This window comes from Charadrius vociferus, unplaced genomic scaffold (assembly GCF_000708025.1).
Source record: "Charadrius vociferus isolate BGI_N301 unplaced genomic scaffold, ASM70802v2 scaffold217, whole genome shotgun sequence".
In the NCBI taxonomy this organism is placed as follows: Eukaryota; Metazoa; Chordata; class Aves; order Charadriiformes; family Charadriidae; genus Charadrius; species Charadrius vociferus.
Genome location: NW_009649190.1, coordinates 242,761 through 269,448, shown reverse-complemented (window position 1 = coordinate 269,448; position 26,688 = coordinate 242,761). Strand labels below are relative to the sequence as shown.

General features: G+C 42.6%; 1 protein-coding gene across 1 annotated transcript; it reads right to left on the bottom strand.

Annotated features, from left to right (window-relative positions):
- PLEKHA8 (pleckstrin homology domain containing, family A (phosphoinositide binding specific) member 8) lies at window positions 1-26,682 on the bottom strand. The gene is made up of 14 exons (XM_009888913.1): window positions 26,612-26,682; window positions 15,687-15,803; window positions 14,859-15,014; window positions 12,789-12,913; window positions 11,200-11,358; window positions 10,248-10,288; window positions 9,378-9,535; window positions 6,605-6,764; window positions 6,107-6,192; window positions 5,385-5,443; window positions 3,962-4,092; window positions 3,374-3,444; window positions 1,092-1,153; window positions 1-198 (listed from the first exon to the last, which is right to left on the bottom strand). Exons 1-14 carry the CDS (start codon window positions 26,649-26,651, stop codon window positions 1-3), a joined length of 1,563 nt encoding a protein of 520 aa, XP_009887215.1. The 5' UTR covers window positions 26,652-26,682.
- Window positions 26,683-26,688: the final 6 nt, after the last annotated feature.

Here is a 26,688-nt window from a genome sequence, read left to right as displayed (position 1 = left end):
TCATACCACCTCATCTGACTCCAAACCATGTACTTCATAGAGAGTGTCCAAGATATTTAGCTGCTTTTCCATGGCTGGTAAGTAAATGTTGAGGTCCCTCTGCATTCCTTTGTAAAATGTTTCTTCCTGAGGATCACACTCCTCTACAGACAGAGCTGCCACAAAGTCTTCGTACGTTGGAGCTGCCCTTAAAGCTAACTGAGAGAGGAACCAAAGCTTTTAGATTTGCAAAATAGAACAGGAAAAGAAACCAAACTAAAGCCATGAAAAACTTCTAAGACATCCATCTTCACGCACAGATTGCATAGCTTTAATGTATTTGTGCATATGCGCACATGTTAAGATTTTTAACTGACAAGGAGGCTAATATATATATATTATCTCTGTGTAGATCCCCCGTTTAAGACATGTTCAGAGAGGTATGATTTTTAGGAAGTGAATCAAATACAAACCCTAAATAAAGTACAGTTTGTTAGGGGAGCTCCCAACCCAGTGTCACACACTTCAACAGTGAAGTCCCATCCTCAAAACAGCCTTTAGAAAGCTTTCCCCAACGTTTCTGTTTCTCCCAGTCAAAAGCTCTGTCATGATTGCCTGGATGATGCCCTTCTTTTTCCTTTTCTGATTTCAGTGATAATTTCCAGTGACAGACACGAGGGGGAGCTGCTAGACTGGCCAAAAATAAACCATTTCCTCTGGCCAATATATTCTACTTCAACTACTTGACGCGTTCTGCGCTAACCCGTCTTGAATGCTCACATCCAAAGACAGATCAATCCTCAAAAAAAACAACCTAAACCCCTTATTCTTCATTTAATAGCACTGTGAGACTGTGCTGAAAAACACATAATGAAAAAAAAATGTGCATGCAAGCATGAGCCGTCTGGTTTGGCTCCAGAAAGCAGGTTCCACCCTGGAAGCCCAATACTGAATTCAGCGATAGCCTCAGTCCTCACCCAGAAAATACAGTCTGACAAGGGAATCTATTCGTTTTAATGCTTACAATTTTAACATGGTATATTAATTACACGCAACATAAGATCACGTTAACAAGACCCCCAGCTCTGTCAGCAACCAAGATAAAAACTTACCGCAAAGACCCCGCGGACAACCCAACCGTGGTGCTGCCGTAATGTCTTTCCATAAGCATTGTCTTAAAGGAAGGAAAAAACCCCAAAAATCATTCAAGAGATAGATGTATGGCAGTTTTAAGTTTGCATCGCAAAGAGAACTTAGAGCTTGCAAAATACTATTTAAGGATATATTTTTGCCACTGGATGGAAATAATGGCTGTTTCTGAGCACCAAAGTTATGACTGAAAGGAGATGACAGATTTGGAATTTCTGCATCAGGGTCTCAGCTCTGCTGTCAAATCTCCTTCAACTCATCCACGGCAAGTAAGTATTCTAACAGACAGTAAGGCAAATGTAATTTTTATTTGACTAGCTGTGCTTCAACACTAACGCTTCTGCTATCTAGTCCCCAGTTCAGTGCAAGTCTGAGAAAATACTATATGGGGTGAAACAATCCTGCAACCTGATGGTTAGCCAGCCTCAGTCGAGGTGGTTAGCTCAGGCATTAACCAAGAACTCTCTCTTTACATCTGAGGGTCAAGTCTTGAGGGTCACTGGAACACAAAGCACCGGGCCCTTATTAAAATAATCCTCAGGATCTCTATTGTGAGTGCCCCTGAGTGTAGCCTTTGATGAAGGCCCTTGTTATGTTCCTAGATGGCTCCACTTTCATATACAAAGTTTTCTATATACAAAGCCAAACATCTCTGAGCCGTATTTTCCCAGTCTTGGTTTGCCACTGTTGTCATTTCATATCCTTCAGTTAAATTTTAAAGTATCTGCCGTTGTATTATACTTTGCCTGAGCTGTTCACCTTGAAGAAAGAGAACCTCTACATTTTGCTGCTTTAGGATATTTGCTCAAAAGACTGCAGACTGTTATTATTGGAGGAGTGCAAAAAGTCAGTAAAACACAGCCACAAGTTTTGCTGTACTCCTCATCTATCAGTCTAATGACTGGGGAATGTGGCTTTTCTATCTTTACAGTATAAGTGAGAATCTATGAGAAAAGTATACAGTAGTAAGAGCAACGAAATAAGGAGAAAAAGACTATTGTGTAAGCAAACAGGACCGACAAGTCTATTCTCTGACTTACCAGCAAATACAGTGGACATTAAAAACACCAGAAGTTGAAAAGTTTGCTTAGATTTAAATCCCAAGTAAAGATAAATCCCGTTAGAATGCTGTTTATTCCTCAGAAGATCATAAGAACTGATGGATATTCCATTTTTTATTTTCATTTCATTAGCTTGACATCTGAGGTTGTGGAAGGAGAACATATACCCCATCTTTACTTGAGATTCAAATAGCCCAGTAACTCCTAAATAAGAAGCTGTAACTATAAACCAAAGCCGCACTGGTGGCACAGATATGGAAGAGTTTTTCAGGGGAGAAAAGGAAGAAGTGAGAAAAACCCAGCAGCATGGCTCTGCTGCAGACACAGTGCAATTCAAGAAGTAATTCAGTGCTGAAGCCTTCAGACTCAGAAGGTCAAATAAGTGCCTTGACTTTCTGTGGTTTTAACATCCGCATCTGGTAACAGTGTATTTACAGCCCCACTTCCAAGAGCTGCTTACGTACTTCAGTGGAGTAGTCCTTTTTACTAATCCTATAGGACAACTGCTTAGCTGTTTAAAAGAAGCTAAGAAAAAAAAAAAAAAAAGCTTTTAAAAAAACCAACCCTTTTTAAAGCTGTTTTAAAGGATTATCTTAACATTAGACTGCAGTCGTATAGAGGATCTTACCCAGAAATAACCAAGTCAAGTCTAAGAGGGGTTTGTATTTTGGTTTATACTTGCTGTAGGCGCTAGCCTGACTCGGTAAGCACCAGAAATTGTGTACTTGGAAAAAAAATTCCTTTTTTTTTTTTTCCTGTTACAAAGTCCCTTCTAACTGATACAAGCAATTCACAGCCATACTGGCAAAGAGGTGATTTCAAAGAGTGATGACCAGTCTCACAAGGAACAGCAACTATAAATTTGGGAGCACTCTCGCTGCAAACCCGTAGAAAAAATGGAATGAGACAAAGCACTTTTTCACTAAGATATGACTGTCTCCCCTGCCAAAAGTATGCCAATTAAACAAATCTTTATCTGCTATTAAATCCACATTGACCGGTTATCTAGTAATCTGCCTGAATCAGCCATTTTCAAAACCTGCGATTGTCAGAAAAGTTATGTCTTGGAGATCACTTGCATCGTTAGTCACTGAAGAAAAGAAAACACAGGTTCTAATCAAGGAGGAAAATAGCCAAGTATGTAAATTCAGAAGCAGAAAAAGAAAAAAGCAACTGGCACTTACTCAGAGCTGTTTGGATATTCTTTTCCCCATTCTTCACTTCTGTCAAAAACCCTTTCAAGAACTTTAAACCTCTGTCAGGATGAACCCATGAAATAAAAAGAAACCATGTTTATAATAAAGTAACCCAAAGCATAAAAAAGCCCCCAAAGTTGCAATACAACTCAGAAGTGCAATAAAACTCAGAATTAAGGTGCAATAAAACTCAGAATTAAGGTGCCATTTTCAATGTGAATAAAAAAAACTGCAGCCACCTCCTCCAGCCTCTCTCCTAGCCCAAAGGAAAACACTTTGCTAAAACATTTCTGCTGCAGCCTGAAATCACCTGCTTGATGTTCTGGCCCAGCAGCATGTGTCACTTACTGTAACTTCAATTTCATGGGAAAAAAAGGTTGCCTGCAATCACTTTTTCAGGCCTTTTGGCAAAGTTATGGTGATAGAACCACAGACAACACATTAATCTTGAACCTAGCCAGTTTGGATTGATGGAGCCTGCCAAAAGTTTTGCTCCATGAACCTAAGCTTGCACTGGTGAAAAGCCCCTCATTCCACCTTAGCATTTCACAGTGTAAGTAGATACGAGGCCGATACCTTTTCAGCCACAGGAGAGCCTCTGTAGCAGAGTTTCTAACTTGTGCTACACCGGCGTTCACTTCATGGAGCACTATCTTCTGAAGGGTATCAAACTCTTCTTTGTTGGTTATAAATTTCTGGTTTATTTTCTGGAGGAAAAAGAAGAGGCAAAGCTTTAGGCTTTTAAGACCAAACCGTGGCCTGTCCTACAAATACCACCTATTTACCAGGACTCTTCCTTGCAAAGGGAGACCACAGATCGCCACGGCACAGCTGCCCTGCCACGCTGGGCACACCTTCCCAGGGCACAACCCCAGACACATCTGGCTAGCCATCTGGCTAAAGCCCCCCCCCCCAAAAAAAGCCCCTCAGTCAAAGATTTACATGGACCCTACCATTTTCTGTCTGACAAAATGCTTTAGGTTCACATGACATCTTCCACACCCGTGGAAAGGAGTTAACTCAATCTGCTCTTTGAGCAAAGTCCCATTTACTTCAAGCTTCAAGTACAAGCAAGATCACCTTCTGACAACTGTTAAGCTGCAAATTCTCAATTACGCTTTGCAGTCATTGGCATGGTTAAGCTTTTCACTCATTCTGAAGTTTGTTATACACAACTCTTCACAAAAATAAAAGGGAAAATGAGGCAGTTAAACAGAGTCATCTTCTATGTTAAAGGAGCAGCTGCCTATCACTTGACAATAAATATTCAATTTTTTTTTTAAATAGCATTCTTCCCTCTTGCTATTTTCAGTCTTTCACTAGCAACAGCTACCTCCAGCAAGATAAGTGCATATCTGCTTTACTTTGCACCAAACAAGTCCAAATGTATGCAATGTTCCTTATCATACACTCAGCAGATATGTTTGGCTTTTCTTTTTTTTTTCTTGAAAGAAAAGCTATGAAGAGTCTCAACTATGAATACATCTTGTCTCACAAGTAGCACTTCAAATGTTTTCAGACTTGGAACTGGAAGGACTGTCAGAATGAGAACCGAAGCTGCAGGGTCTGCCCCAACCTGCTGTGAAGTTCCTTCTTAACGCACTAATTTGCTGGTAGTTTTTTGAGGAAAGGGTTTCCCCGCCCCCACCTCCCCAGTTTGTTTTACAGTCTAAAAGTCAATATTGATACCATCACATTATGACTTACGACCTATTCAGCTCAGGATCAGTCATACTTATTAGATGTAACAGATGTTTTACTTGGCAGTCAATCAAGTATTTTATAAGTTTGTGCACAACAGCTGGATTTATTAAACACTGCATGTACTGTAAGAACAGAATTAGGGGCATTTCAGCATTCTGATCTGACAGACGGTAACATAAACTATTAAATAGCCTTCCAGTATTGACTCCTACCACAAAGATTCTTGAGCTTTAGTACCTAAAATAGATATTTTGTTTAAAAAAAAAAAAAATCAGTGTTAGAAATAAGCTGTTACCTTGATGTTACCTACAAAATCCATTTTAACAGGAGCAAACACAGTTGGTCCCAGCTTGTCTAGAATAAAAAAAAAGGCCATATTTTAAAATTAAATCTTTTTCCAGTCCTCATGTCTTAGTAACAATTAAAATCATTTACTCTCTTAACAATCCTTCTAAACGGCAGGAGAATACTAAATGAATGACGTAAACCAAAGTCTGTCTTTGGTGTAGAACCAACCCATCGCAGTTGGTACAAGCGTTAAAATACACCGACCTATCTTCAAAAGGGCGCATGCTTACGGGGTCCTCCCATCTGCTGGTAGATTCAGGGGCCAAGCAGGTGGGGGGCTGCACTAGCTGGAGATAGAAGTCTTGGGAAAAATCAAATACCAGTAATAGCTAGGACAGCTGATGGCATGCTGTCAGCAGTACGAGATACACAAGGCATTCCACACCGTTCTTTTGAGAGCAAGAAACTGCTGTTCCAGATATACCCATACATTTCCAGACAGCTTATACATGGCTCCCATCCAAATGAGAGCCGATTCTCTACAACGGCAAGAGTAAGAAACATCTTGTGGTACCAGTCAAATTGATTCTGCCGATAGCAACTATTTCTACTATATCACTTAAGTGAAGAAACGAATTCTCCAAACCAACTGCTCCACCTTTTCTCACAGCTGGCAGCAGTCAAAAGCAGTCAGATGCACCCCCAGGATGAAAAGAGTGAGCTGCTTACCCAGAACGGGCACAATTGCATAACAGGACTCCAGAAACTCTTCTGTTGGTATGCCCTCCTCCTCCCGAAGTTCAATATCACTGAACCTGGTGTCCAGGACAAGCAGAGAAGATTGTTACCTTAACAACTCCTTTCGTGCCACTTCTAAAGGCAAAATGACATTTCATGCCTAATTTACTTGCATAGAGGTGAAATATATAGACATGGAACCACCAAAATAGCTTTTGTTTCACCAGGGGAAAATAAATGACTGCAGAAAATACACACTTGCTGGTGTGCAAGCAAGGCCTGTAATTATAACCAAGGAAAAAAACCTCCCACTCCACTCTGTACAGACAATTCTACAAAGGATATCTTCTTCATTTACTGTGCTGTATGCAGTCTTGTTAAATAATCTCAGCAAATACAGCTTTACAGACAGAACAGTCTTAAAAATGAGTCAATTAAAGGCTTAAAGTTTCAATAATCCTTGTAATTTACATCTGCAACATGTACTACCTATTGCTCATGACACTGAAGAAGGTAGGAGAATCATTTTCATTTCTGTCTTCCTCACACAGGGCCAATCCACTTAAAGAATTCATTTCCGATTGCAGCAACTTGTGGGCACCAAAGCTTTCTACGGCTTGCAGCTTGTTCTCTCCATCTTCTTTAATGTCTTACATTTAGAGGAAACATAAGAAAAACAAAAATAGAAAAAGAAAACAGCCACACCCCCATATTGTTATTCCAAGACATCTTCTATTTGAAGGAAGGCACTTGGATATCTGGATCATGCAAGTTTAAAAGCTTTCCCTGCCAGTACCATGACCCTCACCACAGTTCCCCTGCTGTCAGGTGCTCAGACCACCTTTCACCCAGTCCCCTCACCATTTCTTTAAACCATACAGACCAAGCAGCAGGCTCCAATGCAGGTGAGCCCACGCATCCTCAGCGAGGACAGCCTTACTACAGAAGAGCGTTGAAGAAGCGATTGGGAGGGAGTAGACTCAGCTCCTTGAAAGAAAGATTACTTCTGACATGGCTGTAACTTTCCCAGTGCTGATAAAGTGGCACAGTGCATTTACAAAAGCAAAATAATAATAGTGACTTGTTTGCTCCTTCTGATAAGCAAGTAAACTGGCAGCTCAGATGGGTACTGCTATGATATCAAAAGGCTGCTACATTCTCCACTATTTCTATGAGTATCTTTAAAGTTTCCCAGAAGAACCAGTTGCCTCTTCCCCCCTGTAGTCTATTTTATTTCTTCTTCAGTGTCAAGTGCATCTGTTTCATATAAACAGAGCATTACATGAGCACCTCCGAAGGAAGTCAAAGTCTTAGACACCCACATATGGGTCACATCCCATGCATGGCAAGACCTTCTGACCTCATGGACAACTGCAGAGAACAAGTCAAGAAGCAAAAATTACATATTCACAGCATCTGCAGTGTAAAAGCCATGGCTACAGCACATCTTGCTGCCACACTGTCAAACTAGCATCCAAGATTTCCCAGGGAACCTGTCTCTCCAGGAAAAGAATACTTTCAAAGGCCACTGAGGATTTATAGACCTGAAGCAGAACTGAGCTTCTGGCTGAAGGGATCAAGCTGCAAGGAACTCACTTCCTCCAACTGAAGTCTGAAAACAAACTTGTTGCTTTCCCCGTTACTTGCAGAACCACTGAATAATCCTGGTGCAGGGTGAGAAAAGAACAACTCGCACCTGGTAACAGCAACGAGACTTCAGCCCTTCTCCTCAGGGCAGAAGAAAATGGCCTCAGCTATCACTGACTGTGCCTCATTCACAAGCAAAGTGACTCTGCTAAGGATGTAGAGTTTGAGGGATGTCACTGATCTGTCCTTCACCAAGACACATGGGTCAGTGAGCAGAGAAACAGCCTGAGTCCACGGTGACTCCACACGGGTGCCATGCATAAAGCCTGGAGTCCTCTGAAACTTCAAACTCAAACACTATAAGCCCTAAATGACAAACACAAATTTCTTATGGGACATAAATGCTTGAGTGTTTTTAAAGATTGACTGCTCTTAATAAAGGGGAGAGGGAAGGAAGAGTATCTGAGACAGGGCAGAGCTCCGGGGCTCACAGGGAGCACCCAAAACCAGCCATGGGCAAGACAGAGCCCCAGACTGGCTGGCTCAGGACATCCCATACGGATGGCAACGCACATCCTACTCCACCCCGTACTGCCAGCAAAAATCTGCAACTCAGATGTGCGTCCCCACCAGGGAGTAGGCTTCTCTCTTTTTTTGCACAGGATCACCTTCAGTAGCTAAATGATACCAACACCCTGACTTGAATTAGTTTGACTTCCTGTCAAACTGTATTCTTGAGGTATTATGCTAAATGGTAATACACGCATGTTATTCTGCAGGGACTTACCACACTACACAACACCAGTTACAGACATGGGAAAAACTCCAAAGAGAACCCATGTAAGAGCAAAATAACCATATTCATTAACCTGGGCTTAAAAACTTCAGCCGATTCACTGGCTGCATATGTATGTTTCAGCATAACAGCCAGGCAGAGAAAGCTACTGTTCAAGAACAATACAGTCCATTCAATAGGACGAGCAGAAATCATACGTTACTTGTATAGACTTATCCAAATGAAGTTCAGCTGCCCTTTACAATATAGTTGTTATGTTGGATGGAATTTTATACTGAATTAGTTCAACAGTGTTTTACTAAAATCACACACAAATCTCAGTTTCGTGGGATTGGTAAGGTAATGGAAGAAATAAGGTGCTTTCTAGTATACTTTTAGCTGCAGAAAAGGGGTTAATTTTCCATAAAGATTTGTCAGAGCGATCAAGAGCAACTACAAGGTCAACCACTCCGAGACAGCCACACAAAGCTTCAATGCCCCCCTTCTGACAGTGCAGCCCTACATACTAGCAGAGGTGCCGGCATTCCCAGCGGAGGGCCTCTGGGAATAACGTGTCAGTCCACAGCGCAAGCGGTGCTCAAGCTCTGCCAGGCTGTATTGTTACGCACGTCAATCAGCATCTAGAGGAGCCTCCACTTGTCCAAAAAAGAATTTTTAATTTCCTTCCCCATTCAGTCCCAAGTTAGCTATCAACAAGGGCAGGAGCTTGTTGAGAAGACTTACTTCTCTTCTTGCTGAGAAGACTTACAAAGGGCAGATATCAGACTAAAATACACTGACATTCCCCCTCATGGGAAGCAAGGTATCAGCACTCTACATCTCCCTCCATTTACACTTAAACTGTAACGATCCTGGATAAAATACAGTGCATATATTTACCTTCCAAATCCTCTCCTATGTGGTCTTCAACAGGAACATCACTGCTCCGCTCATTTGTTGCTAGGTTTAAACATTCCAGACTTTTAATAAGGGTTTGCTCTTGATGGTTAATTTCTGCTTTTACAGAGCCATTTTCACAGGGGTTCAATTCCATCTGCCTGAAGAAAGGGAAAGAATAATAGTTAGTGTATAAAACATTGCTTGGTAAGCTTCTTCCTGTGAAAACACACAAATAACAGTAACAGAAAAATAGTTGACAGAAATTATAGGCTGTCACAGGCTGTTCTTAGCAAAAGAACTTGACTAAAATAATAAAAGGAATCAGGCTGCTCTTTGCAGCAAGTAGGATTAATGACTGAACCTCAGTTTGCAGAGTTTGAATATATTTACAATGACCTTTATTAAAAACAGACATAATCAAAAAAATACAACTGATTACAAAAAAAAAGAAAATCACAGGCAAGTACTGTAACTGAAAGAATATCCTCTCATTAGTACTTTAAAATATATATAACTTTGGCACCTACTCCACAAATCATAGCCTGCTCTCCATCAACAATTTTATGAGCTTCTGGAGTGGAACCTAAGACGGAGTAAAGAGCGCTGAAGTGGGTGAGAGCTGGCTGGTGACTGACCAGTAAGTCAGCAAGTGGATGGTGGAGAAAAATAAAAGGGAAAGGGCTGATAAAGAAGAGACATGAAGTGGCATGAGCCAGCTAACTTTTGTTGCACCTGCTTCCAAGTACACAGCTCAGAGTAATACAATTCTGTGGCATCCAGCACTAGTAATATCAGAGTAAAAATATGGAAAGAACAGACACTACCAAAAACACATTAGAAAGAGATTGACAGTAAAGACTTTCATTATACCTTTCTGTTGAGGTGTGACTGGACAAGACAGAGTGCTTTATCTGTAAGATAAATGGAGAGGAGGAATATTGTTTAAAGCAAGAAGACTGTATCATGCTTCTCAAACTTCACATTTTATTAAACTCAGGCCGGAGTCGGCAAAAAAGCTGAAAAGCTAAGCATACACTCACTAACTTTCTGACCTGGAAGCAGTATACAGACAAACACGAAAAAAGGTGCTACATTATTACATCATTAAAATAATGGCGGGAAAAAAATAAGAAAACCAGGAGACTGCTTTCAGAAGCTAGCTAGCAGGTGCCAAGTGAGATGCCATACAGCACAGGGAAAAGAAACAAGGCAGTGAGTCTTCTCTGCAATTATGTCTTCTTTACTTAAGAAAACTTATGAAAAAACAGAAGAAACGTGAGGCTAGATACCACGAACGGTATGGTGAAGTAATCTCACTTCCCAGATGCAGCGATGCATCTACCCTCCTACATACACCTTAATCTGCTGTTTGCTAGAGAGGCTCCAGTTTTGCGTACATAGCTGTGGGTCCAGGATTCAAGAAAGTGCCCTGGTCATTAGAAAGGTAAGCTCATCAGCTCCTGTTAGCGTATTACCCCAGATCCAGTGCTGCAGTAGCTTACAAGAGTAATAATTGCTGTGAGCTGCCACAACGAACCGCCTTGCCATACAGTCAGGGTATTTTGAAACACCGCCGTCTGCAGCTCAATCAGGCCCTGAAAGTTAATGCTTAAGAAGTTTCACCTACCATTAGAAGTTAAGAGATCGGTCACTGCTTATTGGAAAATGGCCCTACCTCACTTGCAAAGCACAAGAAATAGCAGAGTATGTCCAGTGGAGGACTACTAGCTATAATATGGGTAAAAATGCATTCCCTACTTCTACAAAAGGGCGCCTTTACCATCCATGCCAAGACTGAGAGAAAAGGACACTGGCCACTTACCTTGTTCGTTCTGAGAACTGCTAAATGCGGGGATCCAGGCGGGGTCTGATGCAATAATTCAGAAGTGAAGGCAGTATTTGCAATCTGCATACATTCTTCAAGAGTCTTCAGGAAGGTGTCACAGGTTGATTTTAACAGAGCTCCCATATCAATCCCGCCCTGTGGGAAGAAATCAATTGGAAGACATGGGCTCACCCACAGAAGATCAACTTGAAGCAACTAATGTTTACAAAGCCCACAACTGCTACAGTCATGACTTCTGTTTAACATGAATTAAAATGCAATGTGTCAGCTGCTCAGAGAATTGGCATCACATATTACTGGGGCTACGCCCCCTCACAGCATTACCACTGGTCAGCTTCTCACTACAATAAGCTCAGCATGCTTACATTTTAAAAGCAATGCCCCTTAGTTACTTATCTCTGGTATTAAAAATTTATTAAATACTAAGCCTTGATGTATTCAACAACGGCATTCCAGAAGACAACACTGACAGGAGAAACAAAAAAGGAAACAAATTAAACAGATACAGAATGATCTGCAGATAGTAACTTCCAAAATCCCATGAACAAAAAATTACTGCAATTGAAAAAACAGGCAGAATGAAGTATCACATGGCCACAATACTCTATCTCTGCAAAGTGCAGTTATTGATGCTGAAATGCTTTTAGCAATATATCTTTCCTGTTAAATAGCGCTAAGATCAGGGAAAGCGAGTTTTCACCCAGAAGCATGAACTATGAGCTGGATAAACATCGCATTACTTGTTTGTTGTCAAAACCTGTGAGCTGCAAGTTCTAACAGTGCCTTTTAGTCATTTACACACTACATCATTCTTCTGCACTGTCTGTTAATCCACCATAAACAGTTTATCAGGTGTCTTTACAGAGATGGTTTGGACGTACAGATGATTAACCTTCAGGTGTTTTGCCTGCCTGCCCTGCACTTGAGGACCTATCTCTCCAGTGGGAGGCATCCTGGAACTCCACACCAGTTTCTCTAGCAAGTGACACGCATCCCTCTTCACAGGTTTCTCTCCCAAAGCAAGAGGCAGATCACTGTCATTAGGAGACCCTTCTTGAATGAGGCTTCTTTGGTCAGGAAGATTTGCAAGGTTTGAAACTTTAACCTAAGTGAGGTTAATCGGGCAGTTTTTTCTAGCAATTTTGGTTTTCTGTGGTCTGCGTTGTCTCTTGACCTTTTAAGGGTTTTGGTTGAGAACAGAAGTGAGCAGGATATTAATGACTCAGGGGCAGACAAATGTGCACTTCTTGCATGTTATCTTTTTATAAAAAATCTTATGCTTTTTTGATCCACTATATACACACGATCACCTACAGAGATGTTATTATCTAGATCACAGATATATCTCTTCTTACTACTTGCTACCCCAACACAGGGAAAGCTATTTGCAACAATACAGTATTTAAACAAGAACTGTTGTGTGGGTACATTATTTCCCACAGGTTCTCTGCAGAGGGAAGGTGCAATACTAAGTAACTGTGAGTGAATACTACACTGGCTAACCAGAAGAATTCACAATGCTCAAGACTTCAGAGAGTTGGTCTACACCAAAAACAGAGCTCTACCTCTGGTTCCGACACGCCAGACATGCTGGCTTCCTTCGTTTTATGCACTTGTTGAACAAGGAGGTTACAGTACAGTCTAAGTTCAGACATTTTAGTCTTCAAGGCTTCTGTGTTTTCAGTGAACTCTAAAAGTGAAACAAAAGAAGAGTTAAATTTATTGTATCCGTCTTGCAATATACAATTTTGGAAAGTTGCTGAAATAGTATTATCCAATCTAATTCAATCAATACTTTCTCATTTCAAAACATTTTCTATCAACTCAAAAAGATAAGCTGAATTGACCATAAATTATGCTTCCGACAGGTACAATACTGTTTCATTATTTGCCATCATAGATGGGAACAGTGTGTTCCTAGATTTAAGGCACAGAGAAAAAGCAAATATACAGCACTTGACCTTAATAGGCCTTTTAAATAGGATGAAGCCCCAAAATATTTATTTTTTTTTCCACTAAGTAGTTTAAGGTGCAAACAGTTACACTGTGAATTAAAAGATCAGGGTTCTGGGTAGAAAACACTGGAGGGAAAAGACACAAAGGGATTAAGTTAATATATATCTGTGAATCACAGAATGGTGGAGGGTAGAAGGGACCTCTAGAGATCAGCTAGTCCTACTCCCCTGTTCAAAGCAGGGTCAGACAAAGCAGGTTGCTCAGGGCCACGACTATTTAGGTTTTGAACACTGCCAAGGACGGAGACTCCATAACCTCCCTGTGCAACCTATTCCAGTATTTCCTCTTCCTCGCAATAGAAACATTTTTGCTTATGTCTCAGTGGAGCTGCTTGTATTTAAATTTATGCCCATTTCCTCTTGTCCATTCACTGAGGAAAGTCTGGCTCCATCTTTTTTATGCTCTCCCGTCAGATATTTCCTTTAATCATCTCAGTGGCCCTTTGCTGGACTCACTCCAGTATGTCCATATGTTTCTCGTACTAGAGATGCGAAACCGAGCAGACTAATCCAGATAGGACCAACAGTCAATCTGAGATTTTTCAGAAGTAATTTTCTGACATTAGAGTCCCAGAATTACAAAATAAATTAATCTGTTGGTAAGACTAACATAGTTTAGTTCTGTAAATACATCAGTAGCTTTTCACCCTGTGCTACTGTATGTCAGTTTACAGATATAACTTTGTTCTGCTTCTAGGCACTGCGCATCAGATCTCCACGTTGTGCAGGACCCTACAGTAGCATCTTCTGCTCATTTTTGACTCAGTTTGTATGACAGATGCAAAGCCTGGCGAAGACGCACATAAGGCTAAGAGGAAAAGTGATTCCTCACCTCAGGGAAAGGAAACGCCTACCCCCCCTTCATTTGTTCAGGATCACTGATATATTAACAACAATTTGCTGTTTTCTCCACCTTCTGCATAGTCATTGTGTTGAAGTTATGCAAGGTTAAGGCATGAGGTCCCACACTGACTCAGGAATAACACCACACTTGTAAGTAAGAGCGGTTTTCACTGGGGTGAAAGAGATTGTTGGTGAAAACAAAGATGTAAGTCAATTAATTTCATAGCCTGACCACGATAGGATTTCAGTTTCCAAATACTAGTATGCACATTTAAAACCAACTACAAACCTTTATTTTCATTGCCAAGAGACTCTTGAAGTGCACAAGACCACCCAGTTAGAAGATGAAAGGAAAATGTGTGAGGAACTCCAAAGCTCAAGAGCCACTGGTATGAGAGGCTGGCTCATCATGCTAAGATAGTTGCACAAGGTGGGGGTCTTAACTTCATGCACAGTCTGCATCCCAGTGATCCGTAGCCAGGAGCTACTCACTCCTCGTACTTACAGAACCCATCAGCATATGGTTCTCAAATGATTTATACATAGTATATTTTAAGGAAAAGCCAAAGTTTTCAAATCGCTGCACCGAGAGTTAACACCTGAGATTTCTAGCTGGAGTTCCCACATGGCTTGGCTTTTAGCAGCACCAAAGACCTGAAGCCCAGGTTGGACACAGAGTTCAGGTACGGATTTTGTCATCTTTGTGTGTACATCTACTAGGGTACGGATGGAGAAATAAAAAGCAAACAGCATGTGACAGCAAAAGGGTGTTCTTGCCTTTTTCCTTCTGTGTCCTGCTGTCGGTCAGACAGGCTTTGGCAGTTCCTAGTGCAACCAGCCACTTTTGCCTTTCAACTGCATTTCTTGCCTTCAGATAGAAGTATTGTTCCCCTGGGATGATCAGGTCCATTCGTGTGTTATCTGCAGGATGAACTGGAAGCAATATATATTTCAGAGCGGTCCCTCAGCCCTTCCCAACCAAATACCCCAACAGATATGTTAGGTGGCAGGTCAAACAGTAATAAAAGAGGAGGAATCTACAGCCCCAAACTTCTCTACAGCCATTTTAAAACTTCTCTCCCGAGTTGTGGAATAGACAGGACACACAGGCGTACAGCTGTGGGACAAAAGGCTATGAAAGGCAGTTTTATGACCAGTACAGTATCATCTGGGAATCTTTGTGGAAAGGGCATCCTGTTCGGGCAAGTCTCTCTTTCAGGTTTCCTGCCCTCAACGTCAAAGATGTGGCAAGTAATCCAACATGAGTAAGAAGACCTAGTAGTTTAGTTTATTATTCCTATTTCTAGCTTCAGCTTCGTGCCTATGAAGAGTCATTTGAAGCTGTGTGATCTTCCACCACAGCTCATGAAAAGCAGTGACCCACCAGCATGTAGAATACCCATTATATTTGAGGCTTGCAGCTCTCTCAACATTTTCAAAATACTATAGAAGAAAAACTGGCATATAGATCCAGTTACCGAGTTACTACAAAAACATACCAAAGAAATCAAGACACCAAATAGCTCTTGTGACCTGAAATCTCATCTTAAATGCAACGTTACTGGACAAACTTTGTGCAGCTGAGCGTTACTGTAGCTTCGTTACCTTGAATTTCACACACGGCCATTTGGATGCTTCCCTTACAACCCTTCCAGGCATCTTCCTGAGAGTCATAATAGGAGAGGATGCCACCACAAAGAAGAAACCATCGAGGCTGCCAGCCTGAAAAACAAAACTGCAACTCTCAGTTACTTCTCTCCCAGCAATTCCACCAGCTCTCTCATTCAGAACTCACTGCAAATAAGACCCCAAAGACTCTTAGTCCCCCCAGGAAAATTAAACCCATTGAAGTAGTAAGATTTGTGGACAGTTCTGGATGTCGTACACCACAACCTCTGCTTGCTGGCAGCTACATGTCCTTTCTGCAGGTAGCTGGACCACAGCGGTATGTTCCTGATATGCCGTATGTGATCTTCAGTAGTTTTGCTAACACAGCATCACTGACTCACTCTCTCTTCCAAAATCACCTACCTTTTCAGTCCACCACCCCTCAACTCCTTCCATCACTCCTCAACCCACCTCTTTACTCGTTCCAAAAGGCACCCCAGCTGTCTTGGCTTACATGTCTGCCTCCCTTGCAGGAAGGGCTAGCCAAATTGCCTTTAAAAGCAATGGGCAAGAAACTCCTAAAAACCAAGGGAAGAAGGGGACAGAGGCGGATGTGGTGATTTCTGAACACCATCTTTCAATGAAGCAGTTCTCAATAGCTCTTGAAACTCCTTTGCTGCCCACATAAAAAGTAGTCTCGAATTAATGACTTGCACTTCTGGATACCTTCCCAGAGAAACCAAAACGCCAGGCTAGACCAAACCAAATAGTTCTGGGTACACTTTTGCCCACCCTGCTGCCCAACTTCAGAAGTAAATTACCCCTTTTGTTTTCTTCTTATGAAAGTAATACCGCAGTATGAAAAGATATAAACAAACAAGACATGACAGCCGTCATTTATATGTAATTAAAAACTAGAAGCTCATTAACTTAAGAAGAAATGAGGCAGCAACGTCACTGGCGTAAAGCAGCTTTTATTACTGAGCTGCAACAAGCTTCCCTGGCCAGGACCAACGGAGCGAGATACCGAAGGTTCCACACTGCGCCAGCAAACCATCTCTGAGAAAAAACACTTTGGCAAAACGTTGTGGGCCACATGGCTCCTACGCGTTTTTACGGAAGGGCCTCACTTCTGCTGTCCCCTGCACTGGGGCTCTGCCAACCAGCACAGCCCTGCCGGAGCCCAGGCTGGGCTTGCACTGATATCACGTTGGAGGAATGACTGCTCCTTACCAGCTAGGGACCGGTTCCTTCGGCTACTGCCGAAGCCAAGCCCAACTCAGCTGAAGGTTAGAAAGCCCTAAAGCCACAGGCTAACAGTAGGAGTATGGTTTGGGGTTTTTTGTTTGGTTGGTTTTTTTTCCAAACAAGCAATACCACGGCATCCGGCCCAACCTGATCTATAGATTGCTGAACCTTGGGGGTGGCTAGGAAACAAATTAAGCATAAATCCTTTTTCACACTCTTCCAGAACTCTTCCGTTATTTCCTAGAAGCATATAAAAACATTATGAATGCCAAAGTAGTCTCAATACTTCTTTATTTTATATGAAGGGGAAAAAAAAAAATCACAGGAATGAGAATTAAAAAAAAAAAAAAGAAAACAGCAACAGTGATTTTTATTTGTCTTGCCACCAAAATAAAGAAACTATCCTAAAAGTCACTATTGATATGGAGGAACTCATGAAAAAAGGAGGTGATTGTTCAGCAGAGAGAAGCAGTTAATTGCTTCAGAAACTCAATGGCACAGAACCAATCCTTTAAATAATGCACAGCGCCACAATCAATACAAGCCTCTAATTCAGTCTGGAGATCCTGCTGCTGCTGCACATGAATCATTTCAGCCATGGTCCTACAGCTTACAACTGCAGCTGATGCTCAACCAAATTGCATCCCATCAATCAAAGGCAGTGCAATCAATTAGCCAACATACAAAGCACTCTGCCTCCATCACTTTGGAGGCTGGTTAAAAATACGTTATGAGTCAATATATTTCGTTGAAGATTTTGTTTGGTTGAGTTTTTTGGTTCTGGGTTTTTGTTTTTGTTTTTTTTGAGGGGCAAGCAGCAATTATCTGCCTTCCTTTGCAGAACCTAACTCTTCTTTATTAGATATGTATTAAAAAGACTATGATGGGCAATTTTTAACTAGGACAGCATATATTTTCAGAACAGAATTGTTACACTAGTAAAAATACATTTTTGTCGAAGGAATCCAATTAAAAAAAAAAAACACAGCAAGGTTTTGTCAGAAGATGCACTAACCACCTGGTACTCACTGACACTGAGTCAGCAGCCATGGGAAGGTTATCCTAAACAACCAGCTAAAAATAGCATATGGCTGACAAATCATGGGCATTGCAACAGGAATACAATCTTCAATTACAGGAGCTCCACATTTGCAGACAAGCAAAGAGCAGAAGGAAAAAAAAAAAACACAACAAAAAAAAAGGCAGCAAAAAGACACTTAAGACACTTCCATGAACACAAGTCTTGGGTTATTCAGTTTTATTCTCTCCCCATAAACTATCCTAGAAATATTGCAATTTTTGGAACTGAGCATTCAGACTTCACCTGATATATAAAGTTAAAGCTGAATCTTTCCAGGTCTTACTGGTGCCAGCACTAACACAACTTTGAAGAAGAATTTACTAAGCCCATTTATACCGGTGGTGCACAGGCAGGACAAAACATAGCTCCTACTTCCACAGTTCATTTTAGAGGCACAGAGCCATTAACAGTAAAAATTGACCTTGCTGGGGAAAGACAGATATATATATCTATATATATAAAAGACAATAAAATGCAAAGCATAACAGAAGTGAGTATTAGCTTAAGGTCTCAGCCACAGAAGAAAGTGAAGAGATTGCAGACAACTTCACAGACACTGGTTAAGGTCTTAATACATATTGCACTCCTGTGTGAAACTTGAAGTTAGTACCTGCAGTACCTGGAAAATCTGATATTGTCCACTACAGAAACAGATATTTAAGCAGTCTCTGCCTGCTAAGGATTCAGCATTTTTCCAGAAGTTTCCACAGGCTGAAAGATCTGCCTACTTCCCTCGTTACACTTCAGGAAGTCTGAATGCAGCTATCACTGAGCAAACTTGACATTTCTTGATAACACACTTGAAATTTGGATATAATTCAAACTTTAATGTTACACAACTCAGACTCCAGACAGCATTTGTTCCAAAGTGCCAAGCCTGAAGGAAAAAAAAAAAAAACATTTGAAGACATGTAGATCATGTCAGACATCCACAAAGCCAAAGCATCTGGGAGAATTACATACTCAAGAAGTCAAACTGATGACCTGGAAAACAAGCTGCAATTAAGAGATGCCAGTTCCAGTTGCATTTCCAAAAAGCACAAAGGCCAGACACACAGGTTTTTATTATTGCTTACTTTCCACTAGAATTATGTAATGCTTTGTACTTATTAATTTCTTGAGCTTCAAGGTAAGTCTTTCTAAAAAACTTATGCAATAGACAGTCCTTGGACTTTTTTGACCTTAATTCAGATTTTAAGTGCGGATGGGAGATTATTCTGAAATTTCCATGTTACTTCACCGTGCGCCTAATAGGAGGAATTGAAGCCTTCATCACATCCCTACTGCTAATATCGCGGGCACAACCCAAGTCTCGGCCACAGCCCACAGCCCAGCGGCAAAGCAGGGGCAGATCCCTGCTTTTCCGTGTGGGGTTGCAAGAGAGTCCCCAGAGTGACTGCTCTGATAATCAGAGACATCTCACAGCAAAAAACAACCAATATCCATCTTTCCACCTGAGCAAAGTAAGCTGCGCCGTGTGTTCACCATACCGTCACCTACCAGTTTACCTCCCAGTGCCCAAGGGCAGAAAGACCACAGCTTCTACCCAGTGCCGTGTCAACGACTGAGAGCTGGAGGAGAGCTGCATAAAACTCAGCTCAAATAGGACCAAGGCAGTGCTGGTGTCTTGCAGAAAGCAAAAGAAAATCCAATATATGTCCTTCCCCAGTTGCCAGTGCTGCTGTAAGTCTATGAATGCTATGAGGTTCACACCTTTACTAAAACCCAGCCTGCTCCTGGGTTGTCCACGTAGCAGCTGTTGGCCAGAAGATAGCACCTTCCCCTCGTGCAACTGTGACCCCCAAACACCTGCCTCCCAGTTACAAGGGAAGTCGTATTTTCCAGTTAGGGGATGCACCTAACAGCCAAAACACAGGACTAAGTCAAGAGATCTTACTTCCAGCTTAGAAAGAAGACTGCTGAGCTGCCATGGACCATGCCAAAAAAAACCCGGACTTCTGCACTGGGCTGCCTGTGTTTCCTCACCTACACAACACAAACCTTTCATATCAGCCCAGAAGGACCACTGCTGGTCTTAATGTGCTAACGTCTGAGGGACGAGGATTTCCCTGGGGAAATAAGGCTATGGAAATTTCCATGTCGCAAATGGATGAAACACTCATTTTCAAGACCCCAAAGCGCTTGCAAGCTCAACTGTTGGGCACCCACATCAAATCTTACAGTCCAGTTCCTAACAACTGATTGCGTGACGAGGTTCAATTCACACGGCCGCGTGTGTCACACTGCCAGCCACCACCAGGTTTCTAGTCAGGAAGAGCATTTAGCAAAAGAGTATCACACACCAAACTTGAAACTTTGACCCTTTTTTTCTCTCATACAACAAAGAGAAGTAATAGAGTTAAAGGGTTATCTTGACATAAGCAATCTGCACCCAAAACTGCTGCCTGCTTTCTCCACACAGCTTCCTAAGGCTACCCAGTACTTTGGGAAGGGCAATCCCAGGCACTAAAGCACATTTTGCAGCCTTAACTCTGTAGCAAAACAATGTGACAGGATAAAAATCCAGTCTGTCTCCATGAGGGACAGCAGAAAGGCAGACAAGAGTGCGTGACAATTCATGCCTCTCCTCTGAGCTATTATCCTCTCACCTACAGAGCAGCTTCTAGAAATGCCCATACTGCAATTTTAGTCTGATTATGCGCATATTAACAGCGGGAATCAATACCAAAAACCCCTAAATGTAATGAAGTTAACAGATTTAGCACTTCAACAATGGTATCACTTTTTAAAGCACTTGTTTGAGGGACACTAGAGGTTCAAGTGAAGCAAGCAAAGCTGGAACTGGCTTTAACACAGTGATCCTCTCCCAAATGATTTTTCGCTCCCATAAAATCCACTCTTATTTCAATCGTAACTGTGAGTGCGGTGCTAGCAGCATTAAAATAGCATCCTGCCATCACAGGGCAACTGGGTTTGTTTGCAAATGACTTTATGCCAGTGGCCATCCACGGCACAGAGAGTGGGATGTACCAGTCGCCGTCAGGCATTTTTGGAGAGGACACAGTGAAAGGATGAAGGGCAGAGAGAGGATCATGGCGAGTGATGGAGGCAAATGTTCAATAATCCAGGCCACTGCTCAGACACACTAATTCAAGTCATTCAAAGCTTCTGGGAGTTTCCCTCCTCTGTTGACACTTCCCAGCCCCACCAAACTCACAGCTCCTCTCTCTGACCTCTGGGGTGGTTATCACACCAGACTGAACCAAGGCAATGAATGTATGTAAACACAGAAGGTGGTATCTCTTCACCATCATTCCGCCACACCTTTCACTTCTGTCCTACCCAGCCATTCCCCAACATCACTCACTTATTTCGGTGCAGAAGGACTGAATGAAGAGGCACCGGTACTGCAGCATACCTGGCAGGGAACGCTGCACCGCGTGGGCTCTGCAGCATTGCTCTAACACCTGCAGAGGAGAGAGGGGACACCGATTTCCATTCCTGCAGCCTCATCAAACTTTGCTGCTGCGAGCACATTACTCAATTCCAAAAAGGTACGACAAAAGCAAGATCGCTGCGTGAAGAAAAAGAGGGGGGAGGGAAGAGAGAGATGAGAAAGGTCAAACCACACAGACGTAATTATGCAAAATCCAAAGAGAATGAAGAAACTAGTCCCTGAAGCATCCTGGGTGAGAAGTGTAGCTAGGACTGGGTGAGACTCGGTTGTCCATCTAAACCAACATCTGGTCTCTGAGAGCAGCTACAGTCAGCAATACTGGGCAGACCGTTGTCCTGAAGGCAATAGAAACCTCAGCTGTCTACGTCCACCTCCTCAAAAGCCAGACTTCTCATTTTATACAATCAGAATTTGGAATATACCCAGAGGCCAAAAAGAAGGGGAAAAAATGATAAACACAAGCTTTTTAGAACCAAATGTTTATCTAAGTGTGAAGTTTTCAATTACTTCATCTCTGGAAACAGAGGACCTTATTTCCAGAGCTTGATATCAACTGGAAGTCTATGTGTCTCCCATCCTAAAAGGTCAGATTTCTTACATTAAACTGCCAAAACAAAGACTCACTCTAAGCAGTATCATGCGCATCCGGATTCAAGCTATAAAAGCTAATCCTCTTTCACATTTTCTTGAGCTCTCCCCCCAAGTTTGTTAAGGAATTCTGAATCATTAGAGACAAGTAATTTAAAGTTTTATGTGAAAGCTGAAATTTACTGCTTGGTGTTGGCTCTTGGCGTCTCAGGATAAACTGAAAAGAATTCAGAGCACCACAATAAGAGAGGCATGGGGTATGATGCAGCGTCCCTAGTGACTGCATGAATGCAAGGGTGTCGTGCCTCAAGGAAGATGAATTAGTTAGGGCTAGAGTTACTCAGCACAATTAAGGAAGTGAATATTTAAATACCAGGAAAAGCTTAGCTTTGTGAAGAAAAGCGATCAAAGCCATTGCACGGAGCATACAGAGAATACCAGGCAAGTCAGTGGAGGCAGTCAGCATTTTTCTTTCTAATGACGAAGCTGCCTTTAATCCCTAAGCCAAGAGCTGATACATACCACCTCTTCCAGAGTCAGCAGCAATCCTGCCTGTGGCCAGTGATCCCAGATAAGACATGCTTTACAATGAAGATCTGAACTGAATTGAATTTCAGCAGAAAAACCAACTGAAAGTGCTGAGCTTTTACACACACACCCCACTGAAGAAAGGTATTCCCCAACTCCACGCTCTGTTTCCTTATGGGTAAACGGTATCTGACTCATTCTACAAGCCTAATGAGAAATCAAAAGCGCAGATTATTTTTACAAGGTAATCTCCAAAGACTAAAGAAATTTTTGTTATTAATCAGAAGGTATGCTTAAACAAGGAGCGTGAATTGCAGCTTGAGTTCAGTTGGAGAGTCCTGTGGGAGACAGTTTCCAAACAGCACAGAGCAGCCTTCAGGCACAGTTCACCTCCGCTCCCTCCTTTCTCTACCCTGCAAGCAGCATCCCCCCGGGTTTGAGCACAGTCCCGCCACAGCACTGCAGCCAGGATTCGGCTTGGATGCCGTCCATGCCAGAATGCTTCATGCTCAGCCAGGACCACAGGCAGCAGCAGCACAACAGACCGACAACCTATAGGGAAGGTATAGGGTGATGCTTTTATCACCCCAACTGCTTACTACAATAAGCAGTATTGAAATACGAGTTACGCTCCCTTTAGCCATGCTACAAGCCCACCCCTACCCTCCACAACCTTTACCAAGCAATGCTAACACTAGATAGAAAGTTTTGGCAAATGATGAAATCTAGGAATTTTTTAAGATCAGGTTACACTCTTAGGCTGTAGACTCAGCTGAGGCCAATTTACACGCCTGCACGATTTAAGTCACCCAGCTCTGGGTTTTGAGGATTAATAATTTGAAGTTTGCAGAGGCATCATATATTTGCCCAAGTGAAAGAGCGCTATCATGCTTTATACATCAGCGATAATTCTCCTTGCAAAATTCCCTGTTCCCTTAAGGTTTTAACCAATTTAGTACGGGAAGCACAGACAACAGCAATTTCAGGACACACATACTGCAAACACAAGATCCCAAGTGGATTTTCACAGATCTGTGTGCATGCATATCTGATCCAAAGTTGCCACACTTCCCTTGAACTTAACAAAACTATCACATCGAGAAATCACTATCTGGTGGCCATTGCATTAGGGGAGAGAAAAACTCTTAAAATCTCAGTTCTCAAAACTCAGAGATTTCAAAGGCAGCACTGGAACCCCTGCATGTAGAAACCATAACATCAGCACAGGATTAATACCAGAGGAAAAACCCTATCTCCAAGCAGAAACCAAGTAATGCTGATTTAATTATCGTAATCTATGTAAAGCAAACAAGTGCATTTATTCTAAAACAAGATAACTTGTTTGAGCAGTAAGGCAAGCTAATTTGTCTTTCAGTTGCTGGCAATCGTGCTGTGCTTTCTGACCTTTGCCTGCAGAAAGCCAAACTTGTTTCCTACTTCTGAAATGTTCTTGCTGTCAATAACTCTGTAATTTGCAACACAGACCTAGCTCCCTGCCCAAGGGCCGGGGGGATACAGCTTGATGTGGACTTGACCTCTCACGACGGTGATGACAGAAGACGTTATAAGACCAAAATTACCAGAAAAGACTCAATTACCAACAAACTCCATCAGCTCCTCTCTCACAGCAAGAAGGGAAAGCAGTTCTCCTTTTCTACAGTTCTAAGGTTGTTCTTTGGTGAATGTCTTATCTCCTTTCCGGCTGTACGAAACAAAGGTGTGTTCCTCACTACGAGGAGGAAAGGGCGTAAGATACCTGCTGTGTATGTTTACATCAGCATTGTATTAGTAACACAGGCATACACTGACACGCAAAAGATGACACACCTTTTCCCCAACTTTTTGCATGCAATAGTTTACACCACACAGCACCAATGTAATTAACCTTGAGCAAGGGGAAAAGCAGAACACTGTCAGAAATACTGTTCTGGATGACCTGTTGAACCCTCTTGCTTCCCTTAATCCCCCAAAGGAGGCTTTCTTGTCCCTCACTCCCTAGCTCCCTGCTACTGCTACGATAAATGCCACATTCCAGCACAATATTTTTTTTGCATCATCGCATAAACTTATAACTTAATGGCTTCAGGGCAGGAAGTCTTCATTTTATGCACACGTAAGCCTAGTTAGCTTGCAGAACAGCAAATTTACTGTTCCCAAACACACACCAGACAGGCCTTCTACAGCCTAAGAAGAGGCATGGAGTGACCTTGACCACCATACTTAGTAGCAGAGTCAAGTTTCAGCAAAGAAATCAGAAAGATGCTTCAACCCTCCATCACAGATTTTCTCTCTGTTGAGAAAAGCAATTCATACAGTTTTCAGCTAGGGCAGATTTCAAGCATTCAAGGAAGAGCGATTCCTTCAGCCTGCATTCACTTAGACCAAGGTTTGCAAAGCATCATCCTTCCCCATGAAGGGTCATTTGGTTGAAAATGCATATAAACGTGGCTAGCCAAAAAAAAAAAAAAAAATTTTGATGAAACTGTAATATTTCAGGTTCTTAGTCTTCATCTTACCATCAAAACAGAAGACAAGTCCAGCTGATCCTACCACATGCACACTCAGGCACAAATACTAGAATGCCAAATGCCAGTCACTCATCTACACACACACACTGGTTCCCACAGATGCTCACTCCCCGGATCTCACAGCACGGAAGCAAGCACAAGGGTTCCACATACACCCCAGCATCTAAGCGATGCAAAGAAAAACAAACACATAAAACTTTAGATTGACTGAACCATGGACGTTTTTATTATGGGGAAAGGATTAATAGCGCTGCCCGAGTTCTGCAATCCAAATGGCAAAGCTAAGCATGGCTGCTCCTACTGCCACACACTCCATAATTCAACAGCACTCACAAATAACAATAACAATAAAAAAATAAAATAAATCCATGCCTATTCACTGAAACCTGACCATTTTTGATTCCCCCCTCAGAACACCTATTGCCTAAAGGGGAAAAGCCGCAGCAATCTTCCAGCACACCAATAAATCCAGCCTCATACACCACTCCCCCACCACCACCCCTCTGCCACATAAATTCATCACTTGCTTGCGCTTCAGCTTTTTCTTTGTTTAATTTTGACTTCCTACACTTTCCCAACTAAGCAGGGAGGTGCAGCTGTTCCAGCCTCTCTGGAAAAAAAATTCAGGCAAGAAGGCAGCCCTCTTACATACACCACCGAGCAAAACTTGCACCTGGCAATGTCAAGGTCGTGGTTATTCTTCTCTGACCACGAGGTTTCCAAACTGTTTCAACAAACCACAGAGAGGTCTGCACCAGGCAAGACGCCATCCACCCACCCCAAATCACAAGCTACTCCCGACTCCAACGTCTCTGGCGGCGGACACCCCACAGAACACGGGTGGCACCGGACCCTCACCCCCTCCGCAGCGTTTCTGACCCCACCACCTTTAACCTCAGCTGAGGAAACCCCAGCCACACATGGCTGCTTCCAGTCTGCTACGGAAAGTCAAGCGTCCCACTGCACGGGAATACCCAAAAAATTAAAATCTGGGCCTAGCACTAGCCGGACAGTCCCTTTATTTTATTTTTTTCTTTCTTCCTTTTTTTCCTTTTTTTGTTTTTAATGCATTTTCACCCAAATCCCCCAAGTGCGACTGGACCTTTTCCTCCCAGGTCTGGGATTCCCCCAACTCCCTGAAGCGACTCAACAAAAGCAATAAAAGTTTCACGGGGGCGCACAGAACAGGGAAATCCGGCAGCGAGTACGACCCAACGCATCCAAAATAACCCCGAACTCCAAACCCACAGCCCCAGGGAGGGCAAGGGACGCTCCAGAAGAGCGCTGGCACCCACGAGTGGGTGAGACACCGCCTCCTCCAGCGCCGGAGGGTGACAATGTGGCAGCGCAGCTGGAAAACCAGGGTGCACAGCTGGGTCAGGGGGGCAGCGCTGATCCCGACTCAGCAAATACACATATATAGACTTATATAAAAAAATATACATACACACACACATAAAAGAAGATGACGGCACCCGTCCCGCCAGGGAAGCCCGCCCGGCGCAGAGGCTGAGAACCGGTCGCAACTCACCACTCAGGTAGTTGGTCCACTTGTACAGCACCCCCTCCATGGCGGCCGGCCCCCGCCCCCATGCAGCGCGGCCGCCC

Excerpts from the sequence above, each read along its gene's own strand:
- PLEKHA8 (XM_009888913.1), bottom strand. The coding sequence starts at position 26,651 with ATGGAGGGGGTGCTGTACAAGTGGACCAACTACCTGAGTG. Across the intron at positions 15,015-15,686 it reads GGCCGTGTGTGAAATTCAAG|TTCATCCTGCAGATAACACA; the intron begins GTAACGAAGCTA and ends TATTGCTTCCAG. Across the intron at positions 9,536-10,247 it reads AGTCACACCTCAACAGAAAG|GCAGATGGAATTGAACCCCT; the intron begins GTATAATGAAAG and ends CCCTTTCTTCAG.